General features: G+C 42.6%; 1 protein-coding gene across 5 annotated transcripts in view; it reads right to left on the reverse strand.

Moving 5' to 3' along the window:
• Kif16b (kinesin family member 16B) overlaps nt 1-20,577 on the reverse strand; it is a 252,088-nt gene that overhangs the window by 107,326 nt on the left and 124,185 nt on the right. For all 5 annotated transcript variants that reach the window (XM_050159551.1, XM_050159548.1, XM_050159549.1 and 2 more), the window contains exons 16-17: nt 12,514-12,596; nt 10,399-10,487 (exon numbers count right to left, since the gene is read on the reverse strand). In XM_050159551.1, the coding sequence (XP_050015508.1) occupies nt 10,399-10,487; nt 12,514-12,596 (172 nt within the window). The remainder of the gene's footprint in view (nt 1-10,398; nt 10,488-12,513; nt 12,597-20,577) is intronic.

Raw genomic sequence — 20,577 nt, forward strand, 5'->3', positions numbered from 1 at the left:
GGGAAATGGGAGGCTGGGAGGAGGCGGAAACTTTTTTTTCCCATTCTCATTAAAATAAAAAAAAAAGAAAAAAAATAAATAAAAGAAAAAAAAAAAAGAAAATGGGGCATACAGGGCTGGGAGAGGGAACCGCATCTGAAATGAGCACGTGTGTACAGTCTTTTCATTAGTGTCATTAGAGCTCAATGCTGTATTTCCACAGCTTTTCACACTGTGTTAGAAAGCTTTCATTAACAAGAACCAGGAAAAGGGCAGAAGATACAAGGAAAAGAAACCACTTTCTTGTTAGGTAATAGTTATCAGCTGGTAAGAATTCTTCACAACTGTCTTGGTGCCTCTCACTTGAGTTCCTTCTGGTTTTACTTTCTGGAACTCCATTCCAATACTCAACCAGAAGACAGCAAGAATGTGGGAACTATCCTCACTCAGTGTTCTTATAAGTATAGTCATAGACACTGGGTCCTGGGTTATGACCAGGACACTGAGGGAGGACATGCATTTCTAGACAGCCATAGTTGCAGGCTTCCTGGGAGTATGATTTAGAACTGCATCCGGAAAGCTATATTCACAAGAATATATTCAAGAACTCAAGAATATTCTTTGAATCTGTATAGAAGAAAAAAAAAACTCTCAAAGTATTAGCGGGAAGGAGGTGAAATAATTTATTAATGTGTAACCAGTGGTGTGGGACAATTCTGTATTCTGTCAATTACGTTTTAAATAAATGCTGATTGGCCAGTAGCCAGGCAGGAAGTAAAGGCGGATCAATGAAAACAGGAGAATTTTGGGAAGGAGGAAGCCCATTCCTCCCCAGTCCTGCCCAGACACTGAAGAAGGAAGATGTGACCTGCCCCACTGAAAAAGGTACCAAGGCATGTGGCTAACATAGATAAGAATAATGGGTTAATACACATTATAAGAGCTACTACAAAGCCTGAGTTAATGGGCCAATCAGTTTATCATTAATATAGTCCTCTGTGTAATTTTTTTGGGGCTTACCAGCTGTGGGAACTGGGCAGGACAGAAACCCCAACAAGTAGGCTCACATGTTACACACAAGGATATTCAAAAATTCAAGAAGATTCCTTGAAACTGTCTAAAAGAAAAAGAAACTCTCAAAGTATTAGCAGGAAGGAGATGAAATAATTTATTAATGTGTAACCAAAAGCCTTCAAATTCTACTCTCTGATCTAAAAATACTAGTACTACATTTTGTTTTGTTTTGCCTCGAGGAAGACAGTAAGGAGAACACAAGAATTAGCTACAAATCTCTTCAGTCTGAGGCATGTGATAACTGGAAACTAGACAATAAAACAAATATCAATAGAAGACACGTCCAGTAAAACAAGGAATATCTATTGTAGAATATCATATGGCTATTAAAAGTATAAAACAGCCACGAAAGGAAAATAGTAAATGCAAAAAAACCCCAAAAAAACAAAAACAACAAAAAAATGTTTGCAAATCCAGTATGAGCCCGCCTCGACAAACACAGTAAATGACAGAATCTGACAAGAAGCACATGACCAGAAAAGGGCAGGGGCCATCATGGCCCAGAAGGCAGGAAGATGGGACATAGTGGCTTGTTGGTACTGATAGCAGGAGTGATGGGCAGCAAGTTATACCATAGTAGCAGTTACAAGGCGAAGAGTATTCTGTAACCTGAGTCTGGCTAGAAACCTCAAGCCTAAGCTCCTAGAGACATGCTTGCTCCAGTTAGATCCCACATATCCCAAATGGGGCTACGGGTTGGAACTGACTCCTCAAAGATGAATCTGTGGAAACCATGTTGGAGAAGGAGAGAAAAGAGGCATATTTATAGGGGAGACCACAGTCAAGGCAGAGTACATGGCAACATACTAGCTCTGCAGTGATTTCTTTTTTTTGTTTGTGATTTGAACTTCCTACGATAAATACTTAAAGTTCACTAGCTCTCTTCTATGTCTTCCTTGATGGTGGATAGCTTCAGGCCATCTCAGAGTCATGGGCCTTTCATGGCCACAAGCTGTGTGGTGGCCTTGGGTGAAGTCCCTTAGCTGGTTCACCAAACAGTCCTGACCCCGACTTCTGACATTTTTAGAACTTAGCTTGGTTAGAAACTGAGTTGATTCTTTTCAGAATTTAATTATTCAAATTTATCCATTTAAATGGGCTCACCACTGTGCAGTACTTAGAGGAGGCTAATGTGCCAGCAAAAATTTATTTTCAATACTGAAATGAACTTGGAAGGTATCTAATTTTGCTTCAAGCACTTTCAAGAAGCTGTGAATGCTTCCGCCTCCTGCCAAATTAGCTGCCTGTTTGCAGTCTCCAGCGAGGTGGAGGAGGCTGAGCAGTCGGCTTGCTTTCTTCTTAAAGACACTGTGCCAGTGAGAAGGAATGTTTCCCCTGCAGGGAAATTATCTGCTGGCAAAGACCCTGGCTGGGCACTTCTCCAAAGTAGAGCTAACTCCCCAAGGAAGCCATCAGGCTGCTTTGCCCCATCCAGAAATTCTCTGGCATTAAGAACCAATGTGTGTACAAATCAGTTTCCAGAGAGCTTGAGATGCTGGCCAGCAGCAGCTTCCAAAATCTGTAGGAGAAACAGTGAGTCCAACTTGATGTGCCCAGCTGGACAGAGGGGGACCATGCATAGATATAAGGACTTGATATTAAAACAAGCAAACAACCCCCAGAGCCCACTAAATTCAGATTATGATTCTATTGTTGCTGTTTGTTTTTAAATACTGGCTATCTGAAAGATGAAAGCTTGTCCATTAAACATAAAGGGGGGAAATGGAGAAAGAAAGAAAGAAAGAAAGAAAGAAAGAAAGAAAGAAAGAAAGAAAGAAAGAAAGAAAGAAAGAGGGAGGGGAGGAGAGGAGGGAGAGGGAGAACCAGCAGCTTTAAAGACAAGTTGGATCTCACCAGATATGATCATTAGCAAAATTGCTAGCACCACAGTTGCGGTAGTTTGGTTCTGGGAGGAGTATCAAGCAGTATTTTTTTTTACATCTATTATAAAACTAAATCTCACTCCTCCACTCTTCTCTCCATACCAAAGGAAACAAAGGTATATACATCTGTGATTTTTAAGCAAGCCACCAACCCTGAAGGAAGCACTCACTAAGACAGGAGACAGAGAATTACAGAGCACAAGGGTCAGGCACACTACAGGCATCTGGAAACCACCGAAAGACACATCCCAGAGCCTCTCTGATGCCCCAGACCTCTAGATCGGCAAAAAGTTACTTCCTCTGTGCAGGATTTGAAACTGAGTAAGGTATGCAGGACCTTCAAGAGGGCCAGGCACTAGAAGAACTTGGAAAGAGAAGGCATGCACAGAATGTCTGCCCAAGGAAAAAAGGCAAATTTTCAACTCAAAAGGAGCTGGGCAGAAGCCCCTGATTCCTGGATAAGATTACAAGGAAATTAAGCAGAGGAATTAGATAAAAGGGCTTTACATAAACTTTCATAAGTATGGGTCAAGTTTGCTTTATCCAATCAGGCCAAGGGTTCAGAGTGAAGAGTGAGAGAAGACCACACTGCAGAGCAAAGTCTTGGATGACAGTGATAGATAGCACTTGGAAGTAGGTCACTCTGTGAAAGCCAGGCCTGATGCTAGGAAGAAGGGCTCACCAAGAAGGGCTCAAGGAACCTAATGCAGAGTACCCTCAGGTCCAGGTGAGTAGAAGTCTATAGCCCTCTTCCCCAGAGAGGAGCCAGGAAGCCTACAGAGCAATCCCAGGATAGCCCAAGGGTAGTATGTGCAAGACAACACCACGGTTCTGTGGTTCCCACAGACTTTACAAGCACTGTCTGCACTTACTAAATCATACCGTAAGGGGACTGAGCCTGAGCCTGTCCTCACCATTCAAGGTAGGGCAAGTGAGAGACTCTCAAACACCAGGCACATAAATGAGTAAACAACCATTTTTATTCATCATTTTCATTTCATTCATAGCACAAGCAAGGCTGAGTGCTTCTGATAGGCCATACAAACACTGCTGCCCTGAGAGCTTTCCCCATGGGGAGTCTGACTGCTGACAGAAGTCTCAAACCTACAGCCACTCACAGAAGAAGTTCAAGGCCCAGGGCCCAGTTACTCAACCCTGCTCTTATTATTTGCAGTGGCTTTTGACAACCTGACCCTCTTATGTTTGTATTTCAGCGAAATAACATCCAACCAAAGATTTAAGCCTCAAAGTGAAGTCAACATAGTTTCCTTCATAAAGTCCACAGAGTTAAACTGCCAGGACCCACAGCTGCCTGCCTTGCTTGTTTCTAGCCCACCTTTCCTATAGGTTCTTTGTCCTACTGCCTCATTCCAAGCCCTTGCCCCCAGCATCCTGACAGCCCCTTCCCAACTGTTGTCATTACTCAGCCTTCGGAGTGACTCCTTCCAGTGCAAATATGACCAAACTCCTCCTTGAACATGAACACTTTCTGGACTCAGCACTGGCTGGGTTTTAACACGTGAAATGAGCTGGCTGTAATCACTGGGAAACCCTTTCATATTAGAGACATAGCCACCACCTATTTACAGAACTGGGGGGTGTTATTCCTTCCTCTATTTCTAAACAGTCCCCCCCCCATTTCTAAACAGTTTTTCCCCCAAATTGGACAATCTTCAGAAAACAAGGGAATAAGACAGAGTGAGGACGAACCACAGGAAGACAGCTCCTTGGATCCACCAGGATGACTACTGTCAAACACAGAAACCCCCACGGGTGGGTGAGCTCCCTCACCACATGACAAGCAGACGAGCTCTCACTGAAACGTTTACAAGAGCTCAAATCAAAGGCACGAGCAGACATCTGCACACTGCTGTCCATGTCCTATTCCAACAGCCACTGCCCCATGTCCATTAACAGAGGAGTGGACAAAGGAAATATGAGAAACATGTACACAGGACTGCTACTCAGCTGGAAAACAGGGAGTTCTGATGAAACGGTAAAACCTGAAGAAATCTGCTAAGTGAAATAAACCAAACACAAATGGAAAATGCTCTGACCCCACGTGTAAGACATGGATGTATAAAGAAGTAAAATTCATGGAAACAAATGAAGAATAACAAAGACAGAAAATGAGTTGTGAACAGGAAGGCGTTACTTCAAGAACACAGCGCTGCATCTTGTAAGATGAAGAAAGTTCTGGAGGTTGCCTACACGGTAACAACAATGCACTTTCCTACACAGTGTACTTAAAATGGCTGTGATGGTAAAACATAGTAAGTCTCTTTTACCACAGCTACACATAAAAGTAGTTACCAAACATAAAAAGTAGTTATTGAACACGAGTACATAGAGAATAAGTCATGTTTGTACACTGGACTACAGAGATTGTATAGCCCAGGCTTGTTTTGAACTTATTACATAGCTGAGGCTGGCCCTAAACTCCCGATTCTCCTGCATCTTTCTCTCAATGCTGAGACTGAGGACATGCATTATCTACATGGCTCTGAGGAAGCTTTCTTAAAAGGCTAATCAGAATTTACAGATGTAATTTTCATATACAACACTACATTCATATAGGAACCAGAGCTGCAATTTATACCCCAAATTCATCCTGACAAACACAGAAATACAACCCCCCAAAAGCCACTCTCTAAGTGCTTGTGCACTTCCAGGGACCTTTCCCTCCTGCTGGGCCTCACCCTGCTGACTCCTCTTATGGCCTTCTCTCAGTGTGACTCCCTCTGCCCTGCTCTCCTTTGGAAGCCCTATACTTCATGCAGTGGAGCTCCTGAGCTAGTGACATCTCTCTCCTGCAAACACTTCAGGGCCCAGCCAGGGCACACTTCACCTGGAAATCACAGAGTAAAACCTCTGGCACAAAGTCAGGGCAATGATCTGAGTCTTTGGAAGGTGGGTGATGAGGACTAAGTCTCCAGTTAGCATTCGCTGCCTCTCTCTTCTCCAAGCAGGGCCTTGTTACAGGCTTGGGAACGTTATGACCTTAGTTACAGAGGAGAAAGTATACTTAAGACTCCTTGCAATCCTGCTGTCCACTCTATGACAAGAACTCTGGTCACTTAGTCCAGGGTGTAAGCTTCTGTGCCATTGAGAATGAGCTAGACTACACAAGAAACCGGCACCAATGCAAGGAAATAACATTCCATTTCCAAAAGACAAATGGTTCTCATGAATCAAACTCATACAGATTCCAAGAAACTGGCTATAGGTGACGTCAATCCTAACAAAGATTGCTGTTGGAAGTTACAGGGCCTCTGTTTTTTTGTCACCCAACACATTAGGGCATGACTACCCAATGGGGGTGTGGCACTAGAAAGTGATCCTTTCTTGATACTTCCTGCCACGTCAGTCCTTTCCACCAGATCCCAGAGAAGACTGCAGACACAGCTGCCTTCTACTCGGAACTGCATGCTGTCTTACACTCATTCTACATGCATTCACATGACAAGCCCGTGTTCCCAGACTCTCTGCAAAGAGCTGGAAGCCGAGTACTTAGGTTGTCAGCACACAGCAGATCCTCTCAGTACCCACTGCTCAGAGGGAGCATCACAGCCTGAGGTTCCATCTGAGAAATGAGCATGCTCAGAGTCCAAGCTGTGGATTATGTGGAATTAAACAACTCTTTAATGAGGGCCCATGTACTAAACATATTTCTTTCAATGTTCTTCTTCCTTAATTTATGCTGAGAGTATTTATACCTGCAACATTTAAAAAAAAAGATGGTAAAAACAGCATGGCTATAGCTTTAATTATGCTTCCATTTTGCCCACTTGCTAGAGCCAACAATTTCATAATGAGGTATCTGCCTTCCCATAAGTCAGAGTAGGCAATTTTTTTTCAATTATATTTTAATTCATGGGTAATCACTCTTTGCAGCAGGTAGCAAGTGCAGCAGACTGGGAACCAGGGAGAAGGAAGGTATGATGAAGTATTAAATAATTTTCTTTGAATTTGTACCAACAAATGTTACATGAATGTGTCTGTTTTCAGAAGCCAGGTGAAAGGGCTGCATCATGCTCATATCAGAGGAAGCATCTAGAAACCACAAGCTGTAATTCAGCTACAACATCTTGCTTCTCAGTTGGGTTTCTCGACTGCCTTTGCTCACTTTCCTACTTTATCATAAGGCATTCTCCTCCTTCTACCACCTTTTGTCAAGGATCATGACCTTGAGGTTATTTAAGCAACTGCATCATCTCTGGGATTGTAACACTTTGCACACTATGTCTTATCTCAATAATTATAATGCTCATGCCTAGAAAAATCCATAAAAAAAAACAAAATAAAAAATACCCTAGAGGACTCAGATGTCTTACTAAATGAGACGTATTCAGTCTGAAACTATTTGCTAAGTTATTGATAACCAGGAGATATGTATGACACTGTGAAATAAACTAAGTAAAGACCTTTGAGATCACAAAGTTTCCAACTTAACAAGAAAGACACTTATGGAAACATAATTCTTATCTCCTGTACATTTGTAATCAATCATCTTCCTTGTCTGGCCCATTGCAAGAAAGGGTACAACATCTGCCCCACATGTTCACACCTGAAACCTGGAAATCTGGACTTTACCCCCTACTTCCTTGATCTCATTTTTCTATAGCTATGGCTAAAGCCCAGACCCATGCCACCATTATCTTCCATATAGTCTAAACACACAGCTTCCTTCACAATATCCTGATTCTACACTACAATTTCCACAGTAAGTGCTTTTGGAATTACTATCCCAGCCAATGGCGTCTCATGTTTGCCAACATTCTCAGAGGACACTCTCGCTGCAGTGCCCCACACAGGCTACCACTGACAGCCCCTCACCTCCCAGGAATGTACGAGTTTTATTGAAGCTTATCTTCAACACCTTGTGCCACCCTTCTTCCTATATTCCACTTATTCAAAATGCTGCTTCTGCAGCATTTTGGTTCCCCTCTCTTTCCCCGGAATGTGCTCCTTTCCCCGTGTCTTATCAGTGTCATTTTCACTCCACTCGAGTCTGAGATCTCCTACTCCGAAGTCCTCCCTGAACACTCCTGCCGAACACTGCCCTAGAAGCATCACATGCCATTTCTCCCTTACTCCTCTGATCTTCCAGTCACCCACAGGCTCATTATCTCCTCCAGCTGGCATGGACATCGAACACTGCCAATACCAAAGGCCCCTGTCCTAGGGTCTGATTGATAGCAAGTTCTCAGAAGGGGTTTGCTGAAGGGTGGATTGTCTCCACAAAGAATGATAAAATAGTGATGACAGACATGCAGCAATGTGCACTGAACAGGAACATTTTATTTTGGTGAGAGCTGGGAATAGCCTGCAGAATGGGTTCATCTGCATGGTGCCTTCCTTGCAAAGCACACGGCAGGAAAAGCAAATACCAAACCCTGGACCAAGCAAAGAAACAGCTTCTATGGCACAGTTTTTTTTATATGTAGTTAAGTCAGAGCCACAAACTGAAGGCCCAAAACTTGCAGAGGGATGTAGTGAGAGATGCCAGGCTGCGCGGAAGGGGCTGCGCCAGGCTGTGCGGAGGTATGCTGCGATGGACAGGTGGTGGGGTTGCTGACTGACCATAAGGAATCAATGAAGTGACATTTTACTTGTAGACACGGTGAGTCACAAGAGTTCTGATGATGTAAATTGGTACACATTAATGACATTTTATCAATACTTGGGAAAAAACTGAATTTCAAATCAATTAAAATACAATATCACTTTCAAGAGGACTGCATATTCTACATTTTATGGAGAAAAGAGAACTCAATACTATGCATATAGATACGAGAGAGAGAGAGAGAGAACGCTAGTGACCTGAGCAGAGATTAGAGGTTTTTTTATTTTGTTTTGTTTTGGTTTTTGTTTTCAAAGATAGCAAACTAAGTCTCCAAATGGAAGCAAACTAAAGGGCTCCACTGCACAGTGGATGGTGAAGGTGGTGCTGGATTCCAAGTAACTGAGTCTTTGACTGGGAGACAAATCCCAGCAAAACCATTTGACTAGACAAACAGTACTTAACAGATGAGATTACACTACTGATATCAATGCCGAGGACCAGCATATTATTAAGTGATAGAATCCTATGGATGATTTTTTTTCTAGTCCCCATACAAAGTAGCTGAGAAAATCACTGCCAATTTCTGAGAGCCTAAAGCACTCATGGCTTCAGAAAGACTGCCTATTCAGTGGCTCTGAAAGGGTTCTTGTGTTTTAGGGTTTCACTAATATTTGGCTTATTTCAAGACAGAATTATGTAATGAGCATAACTTTCCTCAGTAATCACACAACATGAAGTTTGAAGGTGGCATGGTGAGGGCGAAACTGGAGACGATAAAACAAACTTTGGGTTGCCAGAAATCTACAGACCCCATATCTCACAAACTGGCTCTTTTTTCTCTTTGGCTTAAGTAACATGGGATCTGGTCTCCAACAGGAACAAGGCAGAGATGCGATTGAAGGTGCTTCCCTGGACAATGAGGCAACAATTTCTCATAGACATCTACTTTCCACCACGGAGAGTACTAACTGGATCAGGGAAGTCCCAGGCCTTGGCTATGAAACTGGGATAGGATTAGAACTGAGAGCAAGGTTCGGGAGTCAGCAGGACCTGGACACCACCAAAGCTCTAATTCATAAATACATGCACATGTAAACCGAGGCTATTGTGACTCAGAACTGAGAGGACAGAGGTCACTCAGCACCGTGCCTGCCCCAAGAAAATGCTGAAAAAGGTCAGCTCCAGAAGACGTCCTGTGAGTTCATTTCACTCACTCAGCTCATTAGTGTATGTGACATTCTCTTGGAAGGAAGCATGAAGATAATGGGACCTTAAAACTGGGGAGTACCCCAAAGGCCTTCTCATCTGGCTTTGTGTTTCCAGACGTTTTCATTATCACTGTCATCTTACTGATGAAGTCACCAAAGACTTGAGCACTTAGGCTAAAAACTGAAGGTCACCCAGCCGCTAAACTATTTAAAATACTCTCTTTTGTGTCTTCAGCCATCCCCTGATGTCTGAAAGTAGTGAAGATAATTCTCTGGGCTATGGAATGCCCGAGGATCAAGGCTGCCCCTGTTATTACAGATAATTTATAAAAACAAGATAAAAGCATTTAAACCAAAGGGATCGTGCACTGGGCAATCAAAGTGCCAACTTAAAATATTAGACAGTTATGAAAATGATAATGAAGCTTGTAACCATCTTTGCTAATGCTTATTATGTTGTTAAGCAAAAACTCAGAGAACATAATCCCATTTGCACTGTGATTAGAACTAAGTACAATTATGTATATACAGCACTGGCTGGAAAGAAACTTGGGAAATGGCTGTGGGTGATGTGCTGAGGAGGTGCCCTTGCCCAAGCTTTATTACCATCAAGTGACTATAATGTAGTTGGCACCATAAATACCATCGGAGTACAAATCATGGGGAAGAGACGTTGCTGTTCACTCACCCAGGGTTATATAACATGACGGCAGACAGGTTCTCACACGACTTGGAGAGGTCGGTCATAGACAAGCTGAAGGAGGACAGAAGGCCACTCTAAGAGCAGACACAGGACAGAGTGGTTACCTTAGTGGGTATGAGACGGCCAGTGCTCAGCATCCATTGCCTTCCACTAGTGACGGGCAATGAGATGCATGCAATCATGTGAATGCTAATACCTTGCAGATGAGGGCTAGTTGGACCCTTATATACCAGAAACCACCTTTTAAAAAGAAAATGTATTTATTCATTTATTTTACTGCCTGGCCTCTGTTTCCCCTCCCTCCTCTCCTCCCAGTGCCTTACTCCCACCCACCTGCTCCCCAATTCACTCCTTCATTTCTGTTCAGGAAAGGGCATGTCTTCCATGACAAAACATGACATATCAAGATGCAGTAAGATAAGCACCTCCACATGTATTAAGGCTGGGTCCCAAAAAGTCAGTAAAAGAGTCAGAAACAGTCCCTGATCCCACTGTTAGGAATTGCACAAGAAGACCAAACTACACAACTATCACATGTATGCAGAGTGCCTAGGTCAGTCCCAAACAGGCTCCCTGGTTATTAGTTCAATCCCTGTGAGCCCCCTATGAGCCTGAGTTAATTGATTCTGTGGGTTTTTCTTTGTTTGTTTGTTGTTTCATTTGTTTGTTTTGTGATATCTTTGACCCCCCAGTCTCCTGCAATTCTTTCTTCCCCAATTCTGCAAGATTTCCTGAACTCCACCTAATGTTTGGTTGTAGGTCTTCGTCTGTTTCCATCAGTTGCTAGATGAAGACTCTCTGATGACAATTGGGCTAAGAACCAATTTGGTCACAGGAGATGGCCAGTTCATGCTCCATATTGCTATTGCTAGGAGTCTTAGCTGGAGTCATCCTTGTAGATTCCTTGTAGATTCCTTTGTGCCAGATTTAACCTGCCCCCCAAATGTGTCCCTTTATTCACTAGGCATTCCATAGCTCAGAAAGCCTCCTAGCTACACTGCATTGAGGTTTGGGTAGATGCTAGAAATTGTATCTCTGCTGCCCTCAACATTCACATTTACTGAATGACAGAGATAAAGGGATAGGTGAGGGGAGGCTGAAAAGATAAGAATTGGTCTATCTGCTTCCCAGGAAAGCTATTGGCAGGCATGTTTCCACCGTATCTCTCTAGAACCATGACTAAAAGGTACTGTCTAGAGTAGCCTTGGGTTGGAATGGGCAAGAATATTTATTGGCTGGATCATCAATCAGCTGTGGATTAGGCTGAGGGGTGTAACTTTGCTCTCATATTCCACCAGAGGACCTGGCAGCCTTGGGCAGCCCTTATATTGAAAGGAGAGGCATAGATGTTATATCACTTTTTGGTTAGAACAAAGGTCTCAAGCTTGTGGGTCAGGACTGTTTTGGTTGCCTGCCTCCTGCCCTCACAGGCTGTTTTAGACAGTCTGTCTTAATCTAATTTCCCATTCAGTTATGTAAATTGGGGTGGTAACAGCTACTGTACAGATAACATGGCAGTCTCTGCATAAGTTGAACACAGTTTGCAGCTCATGAAAATGCAAGCTGTAGTTTTTACTGTTTTCAGCAGTCTAGGGAGAGGCCATGGTGCAGACTTCTTTCCTTCCCATTCAGTGATCCTCTCTGTGGGCTGCAGCCTTCCTCCACTACTATGTATTATAAGACCCGTGAATGGTCCCATCCAACCAAGCCCATCTCTCTCAATGGTCCTAAACTCACCCTATTCCATCTCCTGCCCAAATGAAAAACACCATTTACTATGGTGGACTTACAATAAGAGCTATTCAGTGCTATGTTTCTTAGACAGATTCTGGTAAATGCAAGTCACACCTCAATATCACACAAAGTATGGCTCTTCCGGGTATGCATAGACTAGCAAGAAGGGTCTAAAAGGAACAGCTTTTTCTTGTGAGCTCTGGACTCTAGTTGCTGGCTCTCCTACTCCATCATCTGTCAGGAAACAACTGCCTGGAACTGACCTGGCTACAGAGCTTCCTTTCCAGAGGTTTTAGTCCCAGAAAGTAAAGTGCTAGGACCTAGGAGAGGCCCCCACCCCACTTGGGGTCAGCCCAATGCCCTCACCTTCCTCTTCTCCCTGAGCTTGGCAGCTTCCTTTGGATGGTTAAAGCGGAACATGTTGGTTCTTCCCAAGAGTATCACAGCACCTGGAATACACAAAAACAACAGCAATGGATGGACAGCAATATGATGTCAGTGGTAGGCAGTGAGGTCGGCTGGCAACAGCAGAGCACAGACTTATCCTTCCAGTGCATGAGAAAATAATAAGGGGATGCTTCAGTCTCAAAGGCCCACCTATGGAAGCAAGTTTTAAACCTGCATGTATTTTTGTTTTTACAGCTGGATGTAAATTATATTCAAAATAACTTAGGCAGAAGTGATGAATCTAAGCATTATAACCCATTATGAGATTTTAAACTTAATATGCAGATAATTAGACTTACGATTATTTGGAGGAAAAAACCCTCCAGGTATCTAAAGAGATGTATCATCAAGCAAAACATGTGATTTCAAATGTAGGAAATGTTTATTAATGCTTACAAAAGGAGACACTCAAAGACAAGCAGTTTCAAAAGAAATACAGTGGAACTGGCAGAGAACAAGCTCCTATTGCTAACACCTGCCAGTACCTGATGTGGAAGAACCTGCATACATAAATATATACATGTCTATTCTCAAGGAAGTATGATGCTTCCTCTCACAAACCCTGTTAAAATTTAGATGTCTGTATTAGGTACTGGACCAAAATCCTCATTCAGTACCAAGTGCCCATGAACAAGAGAAGTCAAGGCCAATGACTAGGAATACTATGAATGACCAAGGAAGAGGGGTCAGCAAAAATAAGCAAATAGTTTCTGAAGTCAGACTTGTCCAGATCCAGTGCATTGGCTATGGAAGGTAGTGAACTCCCTGGCCTTACAGGCATTTAAGAGAAGCTATGCCATACATATTCTGTGGTCTCTTCCATACGGAGCACTTTGTCACTTTATGATAGTTTTAGTTCTGTGACAGGCAATACTTATGTTCTCGAGTCAGTCATTAAGAGAAATGACTGTGACAGTATAGCACCAAGTAGAGACTAGAAGACCTAAAGACCAATACTGGTCTCACTATAGTCAGAAGACAGCAAAAAGCAGAGCATGGGGTACCACAGGGAAAGCTTGGGTCACAGATGGGAGACTACCTAGCTATGTTCAGAACATAAAAATTCAAATCCAATCCATACAAAAGATTTTTTAAAACAACAGCAAAGACAAGCACATGTTGTGTGGATCTGGAAAGCTGAGAAAAAGATTGACCACCATTCACCATCGAGTGGACAGTGATAAAAAGCCAACCCATAAATTTGGTATTTCCCAGAGAAAAATTCAAAAACAAAATTACTAATTGTTAATAGTTAAAAACTTAAAAGATTTCAGGGGTATCTGTGGAGGTTTGAACGAAAATGGCCGCCAAAAGGAGTGGCGCTATTGGGAGGTGTGCCTTGGCTGGAGTAGTTGTGGCCTTGTTAGAGAAGTGTGTCACTGTGGAGACGGGCTTTGAGGCCTCATATATGCTCAAGCTATACCCAATGTCTCAGACCATTTCCTGTTGCCTGATTATCAACATGTAGCAGCTCCTCCTCCAGCATTATGTCTGCCTGTATGCTGCCTTGTTTCCTGCCATGACAGTAATGGATTAAACCTCTGCACTGTAAGCAAGCTACCACAATTAATTTTTTTCTAATATGAGTTGCCATGGTCTGTTGCGGGAGGTCCTTCCGCCCCTCCAACCAATAGCTGCTGTGATACCAGCCCATTGGGGCGTGGTCTCTCTCCCTTTAAAAAAGCGGCTATTTCCTCTGCTCGCTCTCTTCTCTTCCTGCTCTGCTGGAGACTAGACTCCCTTCCTGGTTGTGCAGATGGCTGTTGTCTGGGATTGTGATCTGTAAGTTTTTTTCCCCTTTAAATAAATAACACCCTATTAATCATAACTCCAAACTGGTGTTGCCTTGTTCGTGACTTACGCCTTCAATGGTCATGGTGTCTTTTCACAGCAATAGAAGCCTTAACTAAGACAGTATCTTTCTACCATCCCCTGAAACCTCAGAAGATACAGTTTGTTGAGAGGACAGTACCACCAGATCCTTAATGCCCCTTGGTGCAAGTCCTGGAGCTGCTGATGGCTGATGCACCCTGTAACTGAGCACAAACAGTGACCTCTTGCTTGGGTGTGGTCTTTGCCTGGAGTCAGAAAGCATCTCCTCACCCAGCCTCAGCTATTACCTAGTCAGTATAGTGTCTTAGATGAATCAGAGGAGTTTCAAATCCATACAGTTAACCACTGGCTGACTGACTGGTTTAGACACAAGGCATAGGGAGAAACTGAAGAACTTGGTTCAATGGAAGTCATTGTTTCACAGGAAATGGAGCCAACATGAAGAGAAGAATTTTGGGAGATTCACGAAAGCAGTAGATCTTTGTCTCACTAACAATTGGTTTACTGTTCTCATATAAATTCACACTTGTGTCTCTGTCACTTTGGAAAGGCAACTTCACTATAATTAAGAAAGGTGTTTTCCACTTTTCCACTGTTAAGACTCAGAGCTGTGTCTCTTGCAGAAAGTTGTAATCTAAGCAGTCATGTCTAGGATGTAGGCACTTTTAATACTCTTCAGCTATATTAGAGATTAATAAGGCGATCAAATTCCAGGTGTTAATTACACCTAACCCAACTCTTTTTCCCTTCTATTAATCAAATGCCTAGGTAAGCAAGTTGAAAATTGCTAAAATATGTTAATGGAAAAATAGAATAGTAACTCAGAGACATTATTTCAACTCATATTAAGTCACTGAGAATAATACAGCCACCTATGTTACTTGCATGAAATATACAGCTAAAAGCCCTTTATGAAGTTATGAAAGAAAGTAAAATTATCCACAACAATTCATTTCCATTTTGATGTGTGTCAAGTAAGTGTCTGGCATTTGTAATGGTCTCCACTAACAGTTGTCTCCTCTTCTTCCTTCTACTGTTCATTTTCACCCAAGAAACACTGAATCAAAAATATGCACACAAGCTTATGTGATACTGCTTTTAGTTTGTATAGCTACAAATACTTTGTGAGCACTGACATGCTAGTCATCATGATAAACACTGGGGATACAGAGATAGAGAGGGCTAACTATGCCTTGCCCTTACAGAGCATAAACAGTTAACAGGATAGGGGTAAATGAGTGAGAAGTTTCAACAAAGGAAAAACACACCTCCTTCAAAAAAGCCATAACTTCTAATACTGCCACTGACTATGGGTCTATGGGTGGTGAGTGACAATTGTCTATATTCTCTCAATTTCGTTTTAAATAAACGCTGATTGGCCAGTAGCCAGGCAGGAAATATAGGCAGGACAACCAGACAGGAAGTAGAGGTGGGTCAATGAGAACAAGAGAATTTTAGGATGGAGGAAGCCCATTCCTCTGCAGTCCTACCCAGACACGGAAGAAGCAAGATGTGACTACACGTTGCTGAAAAAGGTACTGAGCCATGTGGCTAATATATACTAGAATAATGGACTAATGTAAGTTATAAGAGTTAAGATAAAGCCTGAGCTAATGGGCCAATCAGTTTATGATTAATGTAGACCTCTGTGCAATTTCTTTGGGACTTAATAACTGTGGGAACCAGGCAGAACAGAAACCTCAGACAACGTGGGGACCATTTTCGTCTATCTATCTATCTATCTATCTATCTATCTATCTATCTAACTATCTACCTATCTAGAGTTTTCTTTACTAAATGAAGTCACTGCTGTGGAAATGTCACTCAAGTAAAGAAGAGGAAGAAAAGAAGGGAAGGGAGGGGAAAGGGCAGGGCAGGGCAGGGCAGGAAAGGGAAGGGGAGGAGAAGTGAGGAGAGGAGAGGAGAGGAGAGGAGAGGAGAGGAGAGGAGAGGAGAGGAGAGGAGAGGAGAGGAGAGGAGAGGAGAGGAGAGGAGAGGAGAGGTGAGAAGAGACGAGACTTGGAGGAAAGTTGGCTATTAACAGCCTAGTAGAGAAGGTGACCTTGGAGAGGGAAGAAACAGAACTAAGGAGGAGACACCAGTAGAGAATGCCGCCAGAGATGCTAAATGGAAACCAGAGATTACCAGTGGATGCTGCCTCAAGGAGAGCTGTGTAAGTGAGAAAGCAAGAAAGGAGGAGCTGGGAAGAAAAGGGAGCTGTAAAATACACAAATATAATTTGTGCTTTACAGACCCCTGTGGCCGAAAAGCCAGGCTGCAGAAGAGACAGCAAGATGAACATGAAACCCAGTGGCAGAAGGACTGGGACCTCCCATGTCCCATCAGGGCTATATATGCCAAAACTGAGCTAGGAGTAGGCATGGCTAGATCTCCCAGACAAAGCAAATAATCCAAGAAGGGTCTTAATAGGAGGTGGGGTTTTTGAGTCTCAGATTTGTTTTGGTTCTCTAGATGCACCCTCCCCTACCCATTAAAGGTACCTTTCTCTTTCATAAAGAGTCTATTTTTATCATTGTCCACATATCCCTTGGTTCAGTTCTTTGTTCTCAGACACACAAACCTCAGTTGGTGCCCTTTGGACTCAGATCATACCTATGACATGTTAATAAACAGAGGGTGAAATGGGTTTAGTGGCATAGTTAGCTGTAATTTATGAAAGAGGAAATTCATGTATATACTTAGCAATAAGCCAGCTAAAGGAAAAGGGTAACTTGGTGGGTGGATGGACAATCAAATGAAACTGGTTAGTGACATAATATCTAAGTGAAGGCTGGGAATAGGGGTCAGTGAGTAAAATGATTACTATGAAAGCATGGGGCCCTGAGCTTAGATCACCAGCATCCAGGTAAAAATCTAAGTCAGCTGGTATACCGGTAACCCAGCACAGGGCGAGGGTGTGGAGGAAGGTGGACTGGGGACAAATCACAAATATCTAGGTTTACTGAGAGACACTAGCTCAAAACAGAAGGTTCAGAAGCTACTGAGGAAGACATCTGACAAAAACCTCTAGCCTACACACCCATTCCCCACCCCGACACTCTCCACACATCTTGAGAGAGAGTCTATGGGTGAGACCAAGGAGGAGCTATGACTGAATCTCTTTGGAATTCAGTGTTCTCATCTGCTCAGCAACTGGAAAATTCCTAAGGTTCCTTCTCGACCTTAAGTTCTTTTTAACTGTCAATGACTCCTTGCTTGAGGTTAATGTGATTAATAGCAGCAGATGGACTTTCTGTGATACACTTAATTTGTAATTTTGAGAGCATGTCTAAACATCACTGAAATATATGATGGCTTCACTGTGATTACTTCAGAGCTTGTTAAATATCCAAGACAGACAAATTCCAGACGGTCTTAAAAGGGAATGGAGGAAGAAATGACATTGTAAAATGGGAGACAAAGCCTTTTGTTTAAAAAATATACAAAGATTCCTTTATTTAAATCTCTGTGAATGAGAGATACAAATGATGATTTCATATGAGATTTTCTTATTTTAGTATGTAAAGTAAGCTGAAAAAAAAAACAAGAATATATGTATTGCTAGTGATTTCTAGGGGAAGAAAGGGACAATACTTAAGACTACAAGTAATTACCCCCTCCTTTGATTTTAATGAGATTTTCTACTTCTGCTACTGCATGAATAAATTAACTTACTTTTCTATTAAATGTTGTCATGTGAATATTTTAGAGGTGACTGTATAAAGGATGCTGTTCTGAGTTATAGCTGATACAAACACAGGAGACAACTGTGTTCCCCAAAGTGCCTGGTCCAAGATAACAGGAGCTTAAAGGCTTGAGACAATAGAAACAGGATTCTGCTTCAGGGCTCCTCATTTTACATTTTAATTATTTCATCACCCTTCACCAACCCAGCACACACACAGGGGCTGCATTCCTCAAGGACACTTGGTGGGAGAGAGGTTTCATTTGAGTTATGACGGGTGGAGGATCCAGACTCAGAAAATATCAGACGCTGCCTTGAAAGGTGCTCTGAACAAGAATCTTGGGTAAAGAAGGACAAGGATATTCTCATTTTGTTGCCTGATTCCAGGAGAAGCTGCTTATAAGAACCGTCTCTGTGATTTGAAATAGCTTAAAAACCTTATATTGAAATGAACTGCAATGTTAGCATCATTTTGGAGCCATGATAGAATCTAATCTTCAATAACATGAATCATTACATAAGAACAGATTAAGTTCTATGTTCTAGGTCTTTCTACTCTTTAAATAATGACTATTACTTAAGGCATAGGAGTTATAGTAATTCTGTTTCGAAATGGCTTTGGGAAGCTAGATCTGAAAGATTAAGAGTTATAGGGAATAAATGACTTTGTGCAGATTCTAAACGAATTCAGAAAAGACATGAAGATGCCATTGATAGGCTTGGGCATGAGTGCCAGGTACTGGGCATCAATGCGATACTGGAGCAGATGTCACCATCAAAGCAGGTCATCTGATCACTGCTTTCTGTGGTGGGAACAAATGTATATGACACCTTATCAAAGACCAACCAGGGCCCTGACACCTCCCTTATCAGTGCTCACATTTCAGACAATGAGTTATAACTTCCTGCATTGGATAAATTACTTTACCCCTCGTTTATTCTCAGTAAAATGAAAATTTGTAAGCTTAGATTCTGGGCCTCTAGAGAAGAAAGGAAATTGATTTTCAATCTTTGCTATTGATGTACCCAGTCAAATAACCATCAAGGGTGATTTGATGATCTGTGTATGAACTGAGTGCAGAGCTTTTAAATCTTCAGGATGCACCAGTCCACCCCTACCCGTAAAATTTTAGACGAGTGCCTGAGTGAGTCAGGCCAATGTTTTTCTTCTTGAAACTTCAAGGGGGAAACAGATTACTTCCTACAGGGGACAAGTCCATCCTTTCCAAGGAAAATGTGGATTTGACATGGAATACTTCATGAGCAATACAAAATCATACATGTTGCAAGAATGGCTGCTGGGTTATCTTGGGTTCACCAAGGCTTGTCTGGCTATGGTGCTACTTTCCACAACGCCTGCAGAATGTCAGCGTAAGCCTTGCCATGGATGAGGGGGTCCTCTGTAGCCACTCAAGGAGCCTCAGAAGGACTAACATGTCTAAAACAGATGGATGAGCCATCATAAAGGCAGCAGAGCAAGTTGCTTGTTAAAAAATTTCTGCTTAGCTTGCAGACTTAATTCAAGGCACCTCACTAGGGAAAGTTCTATGATCTGTCAATTAAGAGTCAACACACTGTCATCTTAGCTGATTTCAATACAAAATAAACATTAAAAATAGTTGTTTACAACCCAAGCCAGTCATTAACATCACAGTGCTTTACAGTTTAACAAGGCTTTTACAGAGCACTGGTACTCTTTTAAAGACTGCTGGGGACAGTGAGGAGGCTACGTGACTTAGGGCAGCCACACGGAAAAGGATGAGTTTCTGCATCTTGGCTCAGACTAGAAGGAAGCTCAAAAATGCTCATTGCTATGAAACACCGATGAGAAGTCCTCCGCTTTCATCTGAACAAGAAGTTCCCTGGTACCAAGTAGAGGCAGCGGGAGGTCTCCAAGTTACCCAGGATGGTATGGCAGGCTCCTGTGGCTGTATGCTCCCTCTTTTTGTCTTTTAAGTCCTTTGCCCTGGTCATGGATGTAGGTAAACAGGGTAGAAGAAAGAGGGGAAGCAGAAAACTCCAATTTCCAGTTAGAGGAGAGAAGTAGGAAGATCCAAGGGAAAACTACTGGGCGCACAGAAGGAACTCCAACGTTCACTACCACAAGTGCACACATAGCCCTAAGCCTCGGTAGCATATTCAGCCTGAGAGTTGGGCTAAGGGGCAGAAAACTGCTCAGACTATCCACATAGTCAGACCACTGCTATGTGGACAGCCCAGAGGCCTTGACAGTGAACCAGCATTAGTGCTGCAACCACAATCTGTATAGGTGAGGCTGCTCCTAACTTAGGTGAGGGAATCAGCAAGGGAACATGCTCACTGAAGGAGGATATCACAGTACCCCATCAAAGAATTTCAATGAAACTGATTCTCCTTTAACAAAATGTTCAAAACTTTCCAGATTCAAACCATTATCATTACTTCCTTGACAAAGGTAGTCAATGAATTGGGAAAACAATGCAAGC

The sequence above is a fragment of the Alexandromys fortis genome, unplaced genomic scaffold, assembly GCF_014885135.2.
Source record: "Alexandromys fortis isolate MF-2015 unplaced genomic scaffold, M_Fortis_MF-2015_v1.1 scaffold_115, whole genome shotgun sequence".
Classification (NCBI taxonomy): domain Eukaryota; kingdom Metazoa; phylum Chordata; class Mammalia; order Rodentia; family Cricetidae; genus Alexandromys; species Alexandromys fortis.